This window comes from Atheta coriaria, unplaced genomic scaffold (assembly GCF_025399875.1).
Source record: "Atheta coriaria isolate IRGN ID8LTWV9N9 unplaced genomic scaffold, Caltech_Dcor_3.1 hic_scaffold_4_pilon, whole genome shotgun sequence".
NCBI classification, from domain to species: domain Eukaryota; kingdom Metazoa; phylum Arthropoda; class Insecta; order Coleoptera; family Staphylinidae; genus Dalotia; species Dalotia coriaria.
The window spans coordinates 8,660,974-8,677,636 of record NW_027045446.1 but is presented as its reverse complement, the minus strand read 5'-3'; the positions used below and the strand labels follow the sequence as shown (position 1 = coordinate 8,677,636).

At 46.4% G+C, this 16,663-nt stretch overlaps 2 protein-coding genes and 1 long non-coding RNA gene across 3 annotated transcripts in view; 2 read left to right on the top strand and 1 right to left on the bottom strand.

Annotated features, from left to right (window-relative positions):
• LOC135791337 (uncharacterized) overlaps nucleotides 1-2,895 on the top strand; it is a 157,605-nt gene extending 154,710 nt beyond the window's left edge. Inside the window, exon 12 of the mRNA XM_065301717.1 lies at nucleotides 16-2,895. The gene's annotated coding sequence lies outside the window, so the exon portion shown is untranslated. The remainder of the gene's footprint in view (nucleotides 1-15) is intronic.
• On the bottom strand, nucleotides 2,245-5,035 carry LOC135791340 (uncharacterized). The gene is made up of 4 exons (XR_010548009.1): nucleotides 4,860-5,035; nucleotides 3,094-4,770; nucleotides 2,901-3,033; nucleotides 2,245-2,691 (listed from the first exon to the last, which is right to left on the bottom strand). It is a non-coding gene; the product is annotated as an uncharacterized lncRNA (long non-coding RNA).
• Nucleotides 5,036-5,249: 214 nt separating this feature from the next.
• LOC135791336 (homeotic protein ultrabithorax) overlaps nucleotides 5,250-16,663 on the top strand; it is an 81,343-nt gene continuing 69,929 nt past the window's right edge. Inside the window, exon 1 of the mRNA XM_065301716.1 lies at nucleotides 5,250-6,573. Within this exon, the coding sequence (XP_065157788.1) occupies nucleotides 5,898-6,573 (676 nt within the window). The 5' untranslated portion in view covers nucleotides 5,250-5,897. The remainder of the gene's footprint in view (nucleotides 6,574-16,663) is intronic.

Here is a 16,663-nt window from a genome sequence, read left to right as displayed (position 1 = left end):
TACAAGATGTTTCAGTGATATGATGGCAAAACATTGCTTTACATCTTTACAATGCCAGGTTTATTTTCTTTTACACAAAATTGATTTTGAGCTAGCAGAGCGCTAAAAATCGAGCATTAATCATGTGCATTTGGTATTTCTGCGGTGTGGTCGAGCGTGCAATCGTAAATCGCGGACGTCATAAATCGTCCGCAGCTCCGAGCGTCGGTCTCCCGGATAAAGTCGGCATTGTGTGATTTAAGCTCGTTGAATTATGCAAGTCGCTGTGTGTGTAAATTTTGCTCGTTCTCATTGCTTTTGCGCTTTGCTCAGCGAAAGGAAATTTAACTTTCAAACAGTTTTCATGCATTCCGCGATTATTTACAGTTTCCCTCAACCTTCAAAGCTTCAAAATTGTGTAAACATATTTCAACGGTTTTTACTCTTTGTTGATGGGTAGAAGGTGTAAAACAATTATCGCTTTGTAGGTTTTGTAAGCACCTATAGAATGCGGTGAATGTGTTTGACAATCGGCGATTAAACGAGTGTAAACGACGTTAGAAAAACTCGGGCAATAATTGTTTACGTGCCGGCGCATTTCGCCAGAGTTAACTATACCGACGTGCAGCGACGCATATCGGTGGCAGTTATTTTTTTTCTGCCGCTGTTTTCCGTCCGGCTTCCTCTTGCGGAGGTGCCGATTTACCATGTTGTTTATTAAACGTGCCGCTGGCTGCCCTATCGGCACTATTGCCGTCGCGCGCGAAACGTCATGTACTTTCTTCGCGGCGCGCTTCTGTGCGACGCGCAAAGAGAAGAAACACTCGTCGCCGACGTGCAAGAAGTGCGCGGCACGCCGAACCTCTCGACCTTACGACGAACTTTACGACTAATAAAAAGCCGCTTTACGACATTTTAACGCGCCGTTACCACTTTTACTAACTACTAACAAGCCTCATTACGATACTGGCAATGGGCACGTTTACGTACTACGATATTGCTCCACGCGCGCGCTCCTCCCGCCGAAACGGCGCTTCTTGCCACCCCTTTTTGCCATTTTCCAAGCGCCGCCGTGTGTAGCTTCAGTTTCACGCATAATGCGCCGCATAGGCTCGAGATAACAGCCTTGCGAAGCAATGTCGTGAAGCAGATCAACAATAACGAAGGAAACACACAGGAAAACAACACGGCGGGCCCAAAAAAAGACCTATAATAAGCAAAGGCGAGGAGCATCATCGATGGAGACCCGATCCGTTTTTATTACCGTTATAGGCACTCGATACCCGCCATCACGGAACGGGTTTCCTTTCGGCAATCGCGCTATCTAGAACAAACACCGAGAGAACCCTCCAACGTTATTTTTTGGGCCGGCGGATCGCTTTCAATTTCTTTTCTGTTTGTCGACTGGAGGCCTGTCAGCTAACCTGACGCGCGATGAGGTCTTTTATTTTTCCCTCGTCGACGCAGCGTCCAAAAATGGAAAAAGCACCAACTATGCCAAAGTGGAACGACGTCGATCAGGGGCAGAGGAAGATGTTTTTTTTTTCTTCGAGAAATGAACGCCTGCACAAACAGAGCGATAACCAAGTTCTCACGATAACTAGGTATAAAAATAAATGCGAGGACAAGAAACTGAAACTAAACTAATACAAATAATAAGAGTGAGATCAAGAAATCAAGAGAATAAAGGCCTTGGTTTTCAAGGTACAGAAAAATCACATAAAATAGGAAGATATATTTTGGCGAACGCAAACAATCTCAATCATCACTTAGATTTATTAAAGTAAAATTTATTTTTAGAATCACGTACGAGATTGAAATTAAATATTTAATTTGTTTTTCTAGTTTATCATGAAACTTTTTATTTGTTTTTTGTTTATTGATTTTGGGTCGATTTTCTTATCTTGAATAAAAATAATACAAGCGAATTCGAATTCGTGCCTGTGATTATATTGCTTGCGATAGAGAACGTTTGACATAGTAATTTTCCAAAACGTTAACATGTAAGACATTTCAAATATCCAATGCAGTGAATACTCAAAACAAGCGCCCTTTTATTAAGAAGCCAAGATTTCATACACTTTCGTAAAGCTTCACGCGCTTCACATGCTGATGATGTGTTTCGTGTTTCATGTTGCCTGCGTTCAATGAGACGATTGGCCGCTTCGAGCAATGTGCTGATTCGAGTCCAAGATGCGCGCAGCAACGCATGAAAACACCAAAACACCTTAATTAACTTCATTACAGAAAATAACAGAATGCGTATTTTCATCATACATTATTATTACCTACTACTTTTCTTCAAGCTAGTTATACTTAATACTTAGATATAGATATGTGTTATTTTGTTACAATATAAAGTTTTTCTATTTTAGAATTTGTAGCCTGGTGGTGTTGGTGGAACGTGGGGCGTTTGCGCGGCGGCGAAACGATTTCGGTGGCTCGTTCCGTTGGTCGTTCGCAGCGTGCGCCAACGACTTCTTATTGACCATAAAACTACCATTGTATTGATTGTAAATGTTTTTCCGCGCATTCGGTGCGCGTTGCTTCACGGCCTGCGCGCAGAACCAGTCCTCATCGGGCTTGCGCCCGGCGAACGATCCGACCCCGCTCGTTTCCAACGCCTGCGTGTCCAACTTCTGCTATTCTTCCATGAGAGGCGCCACTACCCTTAACACTCATCCCATCATCCATGAAAATCTTGAATATAATCTGAAATTCAAACGTTTTAAAAATCTCTAAATCTTTATAAAAATTTCTAGGTTAGTTTATGCTACTTGAACGCAATTTCAACAAATGCCAGCAACACGTGCCCTCCTCACTCAAAAGCCTCAGAGCTTTCACAGTTGCCGTAGTAAAATCGACATTTTACGACTTGTGTATACTAGACGAAAATAAAATGAAAATTTTGAAGAACTCACCGCATAAATTTCCTGTATCTATTTATATCCCCCATTTTGTTTCAATTTTATGTCGGTTACTAGTTTATCCTGGGAGTAGAGAATACCACAGAATCCTCTCAATCTTTTCACCGAGCTCCCTTTTTAAAAAGTCCTAAAAGTAAATGAAGTCATCATTCTTATGAATGTAATGATTATGCGGTCGTAAAACTACAATAAAATATGCCGTAACCAATTGAGTAGTCCGTAATGGTGCGTCGAACCAGTTGGGGCGATGGTTGCAGTTATGGTAGTGCTTGTAATGGCAGTTATGTGACCGACCCCATATCATGTGACGTGCAGGTATCTCCCCGAAGCTCAAGATGGAAGATCTTCTAAAATTCCCATGCATTGTTGCTAAAATTTGTGACTTTTAGCGGCGCTCTTGTGAGTAACTGAAACCAGAACGAAAAAGGGAAGGTAATACATTTTATTGCTACTGTGCGGCAAGCCACACTATGATTTCATGTTGTAAGTGAGATTTTTAGTGCCGTTTTAAGTGATCGTAAATGTCACCCGGTAGTATCAACATGTTCTGCAGTATAAATAACCATAACCCACAAATGTATATTGATCTTGATCATTAAAATTGAACATGGCGCTTGAAATATCAAATTTACTGAATGTGGGTGGTACCCGCTTTGGTCCACTGTCAATTTGATTAGTTATGGCTCTTAACTTCGGTCATTATGTATTCAATTTCTTTAATTGATCATTAAGCTTATTTTTACAACCATCTCAAGTGGTCATAAACGTCACTTAGCATCAACAGTAGTTAAAGCACTGAAAAGCCGCAATAGATGTCAAAATTTTGCTCTGGTAACTTTCTGGTTGCTATAAAATGTTGTAAAATGTCTACCAAATGTCTAGAAAATGTCAAATTCAGCGATGGACTTGAGACTGTTTGCTCGCCGTCATTCCGAATAATTTACGACACATTCAAAACCCGCACATACACAGAAAAGACACATCGAAATCTTTTTACGACCTTGTTAAATGGCAGTTAATAATCCCGACATTATCGTGAGCCGCGCGCGCGCGCTCCAGTCATCCTCGAGCCGGAGCAGTTTTATGCGTATTAAATGAAGTCGTTTCTTTGGCTTTTTATTGGCGTTTTATATTTCATTTTACGATTATTTTATTGTCTTGTTCACTACCTCACTTTATGAGCCGCGGCGCAGGCATTTCGATTCATTTGTGTAAACATTTACAAGACACCTTTAAGACGGGCCGCGGAACGACCTCACGACCGTGTGCCGTGCACGCGGCTTTATTTTTATTGCTGGTTAATTTTATCGCCACATTGTGGAATTCTGCTAATGCGAGCAAACGTCTAAACAATTCAGTTGCAGGGATTCAAGTGATGTGATGAAATCATTTCCATTCGCCAAGGCGGTTTTGCGGCGTTGAATTACAGAAATTTAAGTTCAATGGGCAATTTTGGGCGGGCATATTCCTGCGCGCAGGTTCATAAACGTTTGCGATCGCGATTGTGGGCCCATGATGTTGCTCGTTTGGACGACGACGCTCTTCTGAGGTCTTGGAGTTGGGCGATTGTACCAAAGAGGGCGCTAGACGTGTGCCGCACTCGCAGTAATTCCTGCTGCGGCTCGGAGCGAGTGAGACCACTGCACGGAGTGGGGTGCCCGAATGTGTGTGGAAACGATGTGAAGCGGCACACTTCGGATCTCTCGCGCATAGCTTTTAGTGGGCGCCGTGACGGATCCAATTGCCATTGGTGCGCTCGTTGATCCCCTTCCATAATGTCCCATTGTTACTGTCTCCTTTTTACTGCTCAGCGCTGCTGACCTCGGGTATTCTCCGTTATTCACATGGCAGAATTTTGGAAAAACTGAAAATTCAAATGTTTCAATAATAATTTCTTTGAGATATCTACAAATAGTAAAGAAAAATTGTTGTGGTAGAGGCTTGGTAAGACACCTTTGATTTTTTACGACCCCAATGATGGGTTTACAGCTGCAAGTAGCTGAAGTGTTGTGTTGTCGTTTGTATTGTAGTTTTTACGAGTCAATTCCGAGTTTTACGACTGTTTTCGTTGCGGATCTGTGTGTGCTCTTCACGCGAGCTGCATGGATGGCATAATTGACAATACAGGTAGCAACAGTCACTTCTGTTAATGATCTGACTATTGTTGCCTCGTGCTTGCGACGGTCGTGCGCGTTGTGTTGGTGGGGGTAGTTGGCGTGCGCGGGTCTGTTGGTGCGATAGAGAAGCGCCGCGCTGCCGTGTGGGACGAGGAAGGCAAAGGGGCCGGGATGTGTGTGGGTCGGAGCAGACTCCGGCGAGCCGTGCTCCAGTGGGTCCCGATCCGCGATCCACACTAGTAAAAGCGCGTGCATTCCGGATTGAGCTACCGCGCAGTGCGCTCGGGCACCACGGTTTCGAAATACTCCGTACGACACACACCGCACAGTCGCAGTTCGTGCACGCGAACGAAAACAGCGCGAAGCGAAATTTTCGAATCGCGCTGCGAGACCGCGAAGACATAGTCACTTTTTATTGCCCCCACAACTTTTATTACTATTATTGCGTAACCGCCAACCGTAACAATAATCATTTGATTAAACTATTATCGCCGATGCCGAATATCCAGTAAGATTTGCAAATTTCGCCTGGTCGCGAAAGTTCGGCGTTCAAGAGTTTGCCAAAATACAATCGGCTATTTTGGGAAGTATTAAACGTTTTTGGCAAAGTCGTGAGACCATGTGCTGAGTTTACCCGCGAACTGTCAGTGAGAATGGACATGTGAAAAAAACTTCCGCAAAGTTTTCAAAAAAAATACCTGGTGAAAAGTGCTGTGACCAACTCGAACCAGAACAACAGGACTTACCATCAATTTAGACTTTCGTCTTTACGCGCGCTCAAAGCGATCTTCTCATCGGGTGGCTTCTTGGAAAAGAGCCCCAGTGTTTCCTCGTTGAGCAGTGAACTAATAAAGCCGCCAAAATTAACGCCATAATGAACTCGTATTTTGAACAAGGTGGGTTCTACGGCAGCCACCATCACCAGAGTGCCAGCGCGGTTTCTGGTGCTCACCACCATGACCAGAGCGCGGCGGCGGCATACCGTCCCTTTCCGTTGAGTCTGGGCATGTCGCCGTATGCCTCCTCGCAACATCACCATCACTCCCTGCATCAAGCTCGACCACCACAGGATTCACCTTACGATGCATCGGTAGCAGCCGCCTGCAAACTTTACTCCTCATCGTCATCGGACGGGCAACAAAATTCCAACTACAGCACCTCCAATACCAAACCGGATTGCTCAAAGGGCAATTCCGGCGGTGGCGACCAGAATGGTTACGCTTCGGTGGTAGCGGCGGCAGCCGGAGTAAAAGACGTGTGGCAAAGCGCCAGCTCCGGAGGTGGTGCGAGTCTTACCAACAGCCTCTCAGGACCGGTACGTCCTTCAGCCTGCACGCCCGATTCTCGGGTCGGTGGTTATGGTTCCTCCGTCGGTCTAGTCGGCGGCGATCCCTCATCAAGTCCTGGTGCGGCGGGCGGCGGTCGATCCTCAAACGCGCTCAGCTCATGGAACAATCCCTGCACACTGAACTCGTCCTCATCGCAACCTGTCGGCACCCAGCTTCATCAGCAGTCGAATCACACCTTCTACCCCTGGATGGCTATAGCAGGTGAGTCCTGAAACATTCACGTCATCACGTGTTAAGTAAATTAGAGGCGCTCCGACACGCGGAAAATGTGCGGCACGTGGTGTGATGGTTAAACATTCATTCGATTGCCACCTATGCGGACCCGTGGCGCGCTTTGTATGTAAATAACATCATCGTGCGCTCTCGCTTCATGATTGCCATTGTGTGTGCTCGTGTCCTATGTTTATGCGCGTTATTATTGAAAGCGAGCGAGTCAAGTGCGTGTAAAATCAGGGTTGAATGCGCCCTTATCGTGAGTCTCCATCTCTGCCGGACGCGTTGGCCGCAGGGTAGACTTGTCTCGCTCACACCGTGGCGCGCCGCTCAACACCCGAGCACAACCATCCACGAATTCCGGCCTCCTTCTTTTATGGGCTCCAACCTCACTCGGCTTCTGTCTGTGGGCCACGAGGGTCGATCAGCTGATCGTCCGAATTTGCGCTCTACATAAACACGACCTAATCCTCCAAATAAAAATCTCTGGCAAGTCTATGCGCGAAGGCGTGGAGCGCTATAAATTGTATAAAAAATCACATTAATAAATCATGACGTAATTAGCGGCGATGTTCTCGCGCGCGCGCCGCCGCGAACGACTCGTCCGGCGTTTGTTTATTTTCGGCCAAAAGCACGACCAGTTTTTCGTACGCGAATGCGTGTAGAAAGTGCGTCTTTGTGTGCCTGCTTGTAGTCGTAGTAGTAGTTTCAAAAGTGGCAGCCGACGAGTAACGTAAGCGGCGACGACGGCAATTTATCGCCGTCCAACTGCAGAGGAAACAGAAAGCTAAAATTCAACTCAAAACTTTAAACAAAAAATTTTAATATGCGTTAAACGCGCTTTAAACTCTTCTCATCATCTTATGATAAAATTAAGATTTTGTATTGAGATGTTACGTGACGAGTTACGGATAGTCATCGAACACGTAATCAATCAAGCCACCAACCAACAAGTTGCGGTCGTCACGGTTTATCGACTCGCCAAATTGCCGTCATCCTTTGGATGCGATCAACTTTCAATCTTATGCTGAACTATTTTTGATTAACTCTTCAATGGACTTGACTGAGTTTCTGCGAGGTGGTGCCATCTGCAAACAACTCCATGAACCTTGAATTTTAAGGGGTAACCCCCAGTCATTTCGGGTACCACCACTATTTTTCTTTTGGGGTGCATACCTGGACCACTAGTATTATTAGCACCACCCCTACCTGACAGGGTAAGGTAATCTACCAACATACCATGTGTCCTACTCAGAATAAAATCATCTTTCGAGGTAGCAACATCTCCCAACCATGACGTAAAAATTAGAACGCAGAGAATTCTTGGAAATTCACATCGTAAACATGAAAACAGAAGTACAAATTGTGTAATACTGGCGGATCGTGTAGCACACCTTCAGACTGTTTATGATCCGTCGAGAACGAGGTGGCCGGTTGAAGGAGTCGCTACACTAGTAACAGGTATCTCATAAACGCGGCCGTTAATATTCCATTACTCCGCCTTTATAGCGACATTAAAGATTGCGGTTCGGGCGAATGTGAAATGCACCACACGCGGTAGTTGCAGAACTAATGTCGGACTTATCGCTCGATTATTTTATTATTGCACAATAACAATTTGACGCGTTTCATTCAATTACAAACACATACATTCACTGAATGATAATCTAGAGAATTATTGTTTTGTTGTATTCTGTCATCGTTGAATAACATGTGGGGATCATTACCCAACGCTTATTCTAATTCTATTCTATCTATCTATTCTAATTTTCTTCATCTATATTGCATGCACTCTATAACTTTCTTCATCTATATTGCATGCCATAATTCTTCGTATAAAATTCCCAAAATTCCTAATTACTTTTATTACCCTTGAAAAACCTAATCCCCGAGTCGGACGGTTTGGCACGCTGTATCTAGCGTGCGGTCAGTAGCAGATGGTCCGGCTCGGATTCCCAAAATCCGATGGTCAACTTTCCCCTCTCTTCAGTATCACAGACTTTCTTCTGCAATCAAATCTATCGCTTTCTTCCTACTTCCAGAATTTCTTGTCACCACCCATCAACCTGAAGGGGTTGCTGGTGATGAAGCAAAAGAGGTTTTAAAGAAGGTCAGTTGTCCTACACATTTCTAAGCGGCGCTACAGTTATTCCACACACTTCAAACTCTACAGTTCTGCACTACTTCACTTCTCTTCATACTTCTTAATAAACATTGTTCGTGATAATTAAACATCGTGTCTTTTTACTCCTCATCGAATTATAACGTTGCACTCACTCACCGATCTAAAATTGGTGACCCCGACTGCGTGATCTGAAAAGAACTTTTATTTATTTTATTTGTGCGGATTAATTGTGTTGTGCGAACTCAAGTGTATGATCAACAATCAACGCAATGGCAACTCAGCACAGACCGCGTTGGGTTCATCAGGGCCAGTCGCTATCAACGCAGTGCGATTCGCCTACCGCCCCGGAACGACGACGACATCGCAACATGGTTTGCTCTGAGTACACTCAAGCTGAAAACTTGGTGTCAGGCAAGTTCAAATTCGCCTGCAGTGATGCGCCATCTCTCCCTGCAGATCGCCGGGTAGTATCTCTGAACTGATCCGCCGACCATTGACCGAGGCGGCTCCTGGTATTTCTCAAGACTGACGCTGTCAGCGCGCATAGGTGAGTCAAACGAGCAGAAGAAAATGCGTCGGTTACTCGAGAACGAACCGATTGGAACCAGCGAGTGCCTTCACAGTTTCTTCACCATCTGCATTCGCCCAATTTGCGGAAACGCGGATTACCGAATCTATACTGCAAATGTTATGGATGGGCCGTTTGCCCGATAACATGCGCGACATCTTAACCGCATCAGACGGCTCCTTAAGATAAACTGGCGGGTAGCCGATCGCATCCATAAAGAACCATGCCGCGACACCCGTACCATCAACTTCAGCAGCTAGCGAGCCGGCGTACGTCCATGAAATAGGGACCATGATCTCGATGCGGGCGATCAACTCAGGATTTAACCACAGCCTGGGCAGTAATAAGCGGGAAGTGTAGGCTCCGACAGGTGCCTTCTTCTCCGCGACCATTCGCGATACCCGGTCAGACGCGACGCCGCCATCACGCTACCGCCAACGTAGCCGCTTCCCGGCAACGTAGCCGCTCGGGACGCTCACCCAAGCCAGCAGTCATTCCTACTGCTGGTATCGTACAGGTTTGGCGATAGCAGCGCAACGGTGTATTCCTCCACTGCAATCGTATTACGCGAGTTCGGAAACGCACGGAACGGTCGATAAACGCGGCGATCCGACCGCGTCTTGGCAACTCGCCGCCTATTTGTACGGACAGGGTCGCCAAATATGTATGGTGCCAAAGACAACTGAAGAGTGGAGACCATGTGGCGACTATCGTGCCCTCAACGCGAGGACATTACCTGACCGATACCCAGTACGACATATTCAAGATTTCGCCCACGCGCTGCACGGGAGAACCGTTTTCTCCACGATCGATCTGGTGCGCGCATTCCACCAAATTCCACTCGACGAAGATGCCATCCCGAAGACCTCAATCACCACACCCTTTGGATTGTTTGAGTTTACCGTCATGACGTTTGGTCTCCGCAACGCCGCTCAAACTTTTCAAGCGATTTATCGATGAGGTGCTTCATGGGTTGGACTTCTGCTTCGCGTACATCGACGACATCCTAGTCGCGTCAACGTCCGAGGAAGAGCACCATCAGCACTTGCGCCAGTTGTTCGAGCGGTTGAGCAAGTACGGTGTTGTACTCAATTCTTCCAAGTGTGTGTTCGGGGCAAGCCAGGTCAAATTTCTCGGCTACCTTGTTACGAGCGCAGGAACCAGTCCGCTCCCTGAGGAGGTCGACGCAATCCGCAATTTTCCTCGGCCTTCGCACACAAAGGAACTACGCCAGTACCAAGGGATGATCAACTTCTACCGCAGATTTATTCCTGGCGCGGCGGACACCCAAGCACCTCTTAACTTACGATCTACTCAGGGTAACGTTAAGAGCAGCCAATTGCGTATTGGACCTAGGCAGAGGTTGCGTTTAGCAAATCGGAAGGATAGTCTTGCATAGACGGCCCTGCTGAATTCACGCACATCCAGACGCACCGCTGGCCATCTTCTGCGGCTTTCCGGCCGCCACTTAGGCGCCGTATTACAACAGCGAGAGTCAATGATGGTGGCAACCGCTGGAATTTTTCTCTAGGGGTGAGTCCAGCGGAAACCAGAGTACGGCGCGTACGATCGCGAGCTTCTAGCCATATATTCCGCCGTTAGGCGTTTTCGGCATATGGTAGAAGCACGCGAATTCATCATCTTTACCTACCATAAACCACTCACTTTTGCCTTCACACAAAAGGTGCAGCCATCATCTCCACCCCAGGCACGCCATTTCACCTTCATCGGACAGTTCTCCACCGACATTCGTCACATCGCAGGGCAAGAGAACGTGGTTGCCGATGCGTTATCAAGGGTTGAGGAGATAACGGAAACAATCAACTACGAGAGCCTCGCCGAGGCTCAGCGCACAGACATCGAGCTACAGCAATTGGAGTCGTCCAACGACACTGGACTCCAATTAAAACTAATTGGTATTCCCGGAACAACAACATCTTTGGTATGTGACGTATCCAACAGAATAGCCCGTCCGTACCTGACACCATCATTCCGACGCATGGCATTCGACACCATCCACAACTTGTCGCACCCTGGCGTTAAGGCTACTACAAAAGCGGTAACAGCACGATTCGTTTGGCTAAGCGTCAAAGCCGATTGTTGCCAGTGGGCACGAGAGTGTCTAAGATGTCAGCAATCAAGGTCAGACGTAATGGCTCACCAGTCAGCGTTCAAGGTCCCAGCAGGCAGGTTCGAACACCTACATATCGACATTGTAATTCTGCCGTACTCGAATGGTTTTCGATATTGTCGACCATCATCGACCGATTCTCGCGCTGGCCGGGAAGAGCGATTCCACTCCGGGACCAAGAAGCACCAACTGTCGCCCGCGCGTTGTACAGGCATTGGATTTGTCGTTTCGGAACACCTCTCCGCATAACATCCGACCAAAGGACGGCAGTTTGAGTCGCATCTATTCAAGGCATTGGGAGAACTCCTTGCTTGGATCGATCCACTAGAGACAACTGCTTACCACCCCCAAACCAATGGAATGGTGGGAGCGCATGCACCGTCAGCTGAAAAACAGCCCTCATGTGTACCAGCAAGAAGACGCTTGGACAAAGGCATTTGCCCACCGTTCTCTTAGGTATGCGAACAGCCATCCAAAGGGAGGGACTTACAAACAGCAACTGCGGAAATGCTATATGACCCGCTCTTCGTCTTCAGCGGATTCCTCGGCGACACCAACGATTCACGACGCCGGCTCCGAATTCTTGCGGGATCTGCGGTACAAATGCGCAGGATCAGCCAACGGTGGTACGCGTCATGGTACGAAACGCACGTTCGTACATGAGAACCTGGGATTGCACATATGCCTTCGTGCGATCATGATGCAGTTCGCAAGGGCCTGCAATACACCCTATGATGGTCCTTCTTTTGTCGTCAGACGCACTGACAACTATTTGTTCTGAGGATCAAGGGAAAGGATGTCACCCGTCTCCATAGACCGAGAGTGAAACCACCGCTTTCTGCACACCACACAAGGAGGCGGCACATGCTATACCACAAGAGCCCGATTATCATTCATTCGTCGTGCCGCAACCTGCAGAATCGCAGCAACTTCAAAGCGCCACTGCCGGGGCACCGCCCACCCTGTATTGCCCTCTGCTTCGCTTTACGCCCAACGTTGAAACCTCTGCAGCTGGTACTCCTCCGTTCCCAGGATTCCACTACATCTACCAACAGCTGCCCGCCTGCCGCCATCGAGTCTCCACGCATCCCCGATGGGATGCCTGCCACGGAGATAAACAGCAAGGTCCACTTCCACGCCAAGCCTTCCCGAAGAAGGTTTCTTTCGCCGCCCCTGTGCGAAGATCAACCAGAAACAATGTTCCACCCAATTTTTTCAGGCCGGTTTCCGTGGCTTTATCACTGGTAGGGGGGTACTGTGGGGATCATTACCCAACGCTTATTCTAATTCTATTCTATCTATCTATTCTAATTTTCTTCATCTATATTGCATGCACTCTATAACTTTTCTTCATCTATATTTGCATGCCATAATTCTTCATCTCAAATTCCCAAAATTCCTAATTACTTTTATTACGCCAGAAAAACCTAATCCCCGAGTCCGGACGGTTTGGCACGCTGTATCTAGCGTGCGGTCAGTATGAATGGTCCGGCTCGGATTCCCAAAATCCGATGGTCAACACCCTCTCTTCCAGTATGCAGACTTTCTTCTACCAATCAAATCCTATCGCTTTCTTCCTACTTCCAAATTTCTTGTCACCACCCATCAACCTGAAGGGTTGCTGGTGAGTGACAAGGGTTTAGGAAGGTCAGTTATTCTACACATTTCACAAGCGACACTTCTACAGTTATTCCACACACTTCAAACTCTACAGTTCTACTAACTTCACTTCTCTTCATACTTCTTAATAAACATTGTTCGTGATAATTAAACATCGTGTCTTTTACTCACTCATCAATTATAACATTTGCACTCACTCACCGATCCCACAAACACATGTCTCGGATACATATCCTCGGCTTATTAACACTAATTAATGGCTAATACTTAATTAAAATTTCACGTTATATGCGCGATCGTCGCGTTAATTGCGTCGGCAGCAAGACAATTTGTAACTACAACTACAACTTTGGTTCGATTTCGCCGCATTCTGCATGCATGTCCGCTGCTGCCTGAACGCATGTCAGCGGCGCGACGTATATGGTACCATAATTAGCGTCTTCGCTGCGATGCCGCCACCACCAAACGTGGCGCGCGCCGAGAAAAAGTTATTACGCGTGCGGTACCGAAAATGAAGACATTAACGGACGGGCATACGACCATTAGCTCCCCGATGCGCGCTGCACTTTTGCACTCGGACGGCGTGGTTTACCTTTTGCCACAGCATCATCGCGCACCTCTCGCACGTCCGACTTTGCCGACAAATACGCCCCGATGATCGGCGCGCCGTTCGGTCATAAATTTCCTTTTTCTCCTCAAAACATTTAACATTTCTTCAGTTCAGCCGGCTTCAACAGAAAACGCGTGCTTTTTATGGGATCCATCTTCATTCCATCATCATACCCGCGCTTGTAAAAAACAACAAACTCTTATTTTGGACATTGATGACTCTCGATGTGCCCAAATGATAGTACGCGTTAAATCCAGGTGGTAGAAGAGACTGAAAGCGTAACGGATGTGGAGAAGCGTGTAACTAGTTCAGTTATGAATATTTCCAAGTTATGAGTAGAGAGTGCTGTGCGGCTCTGGCAGTGAATAGAGATATGAAGGTCTTTTTTAATGGCGCCGGCGACCCTGAACATCCGACTCCCTATATAATAGTGTGCCGTTATAGCCTGAATTTTTTAGGACCGTTGGCGTTGCAACGACTTTTATTCGATTGCTTGGCGATTTTAGTCCAACTCCAGCGTCGGTGCGGTTAACACACTCTTTACGCGGTTTTCGTAAAGTTATTTAGTGATTGTGATTAGTTCAGCGTGAGTTATGAGTTATTTCGGCGCGTTGATACAGCGCAGAGTTGACAATGTGCAGTAATTGATTTTAATTGCGCCGAATGCCGAATAGTTCCGTCATAGACGGGGCCGTAGATAGCCACAATTAGCGGATAGTTGCCACTCGCCGCACACACCGAACAACTCGTAACGAAGTCCAGACTTGGTCAACGTTCACCACAACGAAAACAGCAGCAGCTACAACACGAAACCGTTACAATCGTATCAATTGAATAGAGAACATTGTACGATCAAGTTTTTGAGTGTTATCCATAAGTTTATTCTACCATAATGATAGTGATAGTTCAGTTGACTACAGTTTCTGAAGCTGACACCATAAAAACACCTAAATATTTTCTACGACTGGATGTATTAGAGTATTAGAGATATCTCTTTATTTTTATACTTCGTAAATCATGGGAGACTTACTGAGACGTCGCGGAATGTCCTCGGCTACAGTGTGCTTCCACTTCGGTTTCTGTTTCCAGTTCATATTTGCGGAAATGTAGCCCACGATTCCAGCGCCCCGCGCGTGATCTATTACCGCCGACCGCCGGCGTTCTGTTTTTCTTTCAACACGCGTTTTCTCTGAGTGTTTTTTCATTCACTTGTATTCATACGCACGGCGCGTGGTTCGCATCGAGGCGAAAAGATAAACAAAAAAGCGCTGCTAATAAATCAATAACAAAAGGCCGAAGCCGCGGACGGGGCGCGCATAAATCAGCGAGGATTTAATCAATACGCGAGCGCGGACGATGGGCCACTTAATGCCACCACGAAATTCTATTATTTCGGCGGTAATTTCGCGAGAAATCGATCGAGAAAATTGAATATTCCTCCACGCGCGTCGCTCGAGAATCCGATCAAAATGTGTGTTCATCAGCCATCCATCCGACGATCGACGCCGCCATAATTATAATACCGATGCGCTTGGTTGTGTTTCTTTCCTCTGACCGGGCCGGTTCGTTCGCCTCGCCATGCGGCCGTCTTGTCGGTTGCGATGTTACGTCGTCCCAGATAATATAGACAGATATAAAACATCGCGGCGATAGTAAGACTAAACGCATATTAGTCGCATACCGATTACACTCAAACCGTAAACTGTAAACACGAATAAAACGAAATCGAAACAAGGTCATCCGAAATATTCATGCCACGCACAACACGCGGAACAACGAAAAATGATCGATTTGTTTGAATATTTCTATATTTTCCAATAGACCTGATGATGATGATGATGAGAAAAGTTGTGTAGTGGCAAACCTATTCATTTTATTTATTTTTTGCTCAGCGTAAAGGTAGTAAAATTTATTATTGTGTGCTCTCTGCACATTATTATGAGTGGAAGATAGGCGGTTGGCGAAGATTGTAAACAGTAACGAGATTCGTGCCTAAAACGTGGCGTTCGTGAAGCATGACGCCATTTCATTTAAACAAACATTACGGGCGGCCACAGATAGTGCAACCCCGCGACACTCTTGTTATATCACACACCTACATGGGCATTAACCGCTATTAATATTCGTTTGTTCGTTCAAATATTAGATTTGCGAAATATGCCCCTCGAAGGCGAAGTGGGAGTGAAGATAGAGGGCCGCAAGCATAGGAAAAGTGATAAAGTGAAGTTGACCGAAATTCATCATCGCGTAAAGTGTACCAAGGACGCTGTGGGGCGCAGCGGTCCTGTGTGTATTTAAGAGTGCAAGGATTCGCTCGATTCTATGGCAGCGCGCGAGGAACTGCGAGGTCGTAAATTTCGACCGAGTTCCGTTTGTCCCATCTTCCATCTTTGCGCGCTAGACTCTTGCAAAACTATCTACAAGCAACCAGATCCTAGGACATGATTTTACTAATATTAATACTAATCCACCTCAAATTAAATTGAGTTGCATTTTATAAATTCCAAGCTGCAGATTTTGATATTTGAGGTGCTGTTCCACACGGGGATATTCAGCCGGCGGCGGCGGTGGTGGTTTGTGTACGGTTTGTGGACGCGAATAGGCGGAGGGCTAACACACCGAACCGAACACAAACGGCGTGCGACTCAAGCGGACCGCGTGATGCATTGCCTGTCACCGCTCCTGCGCTGGTAATGGAGACTCCCGGCTTTCCTCCACGCTTTGCACACGAGGTGCGCGCTTTCCGCGAAGCGCCGCCAAAACTTTCGACGCCCGCACACGCCGAAAATTTACATTGGTCTTTTTCGGCTTGCGCTCTGGTACAAATTTAAACGAAACATGAACATTGCACCGAAGCAACTTTTATTCTAAAAATATAGCCAATTTTTTAGTTGGTGGAAAATTCTTCCAAATAATTAAGTCATTATATTACATATTGCTCCAAAACGAAATTATCTATAACTGGGTTTGGGGGTTGGTTATGCTAGGCCGGCACGCCATGATCCCATCATCACTTTTTTGATC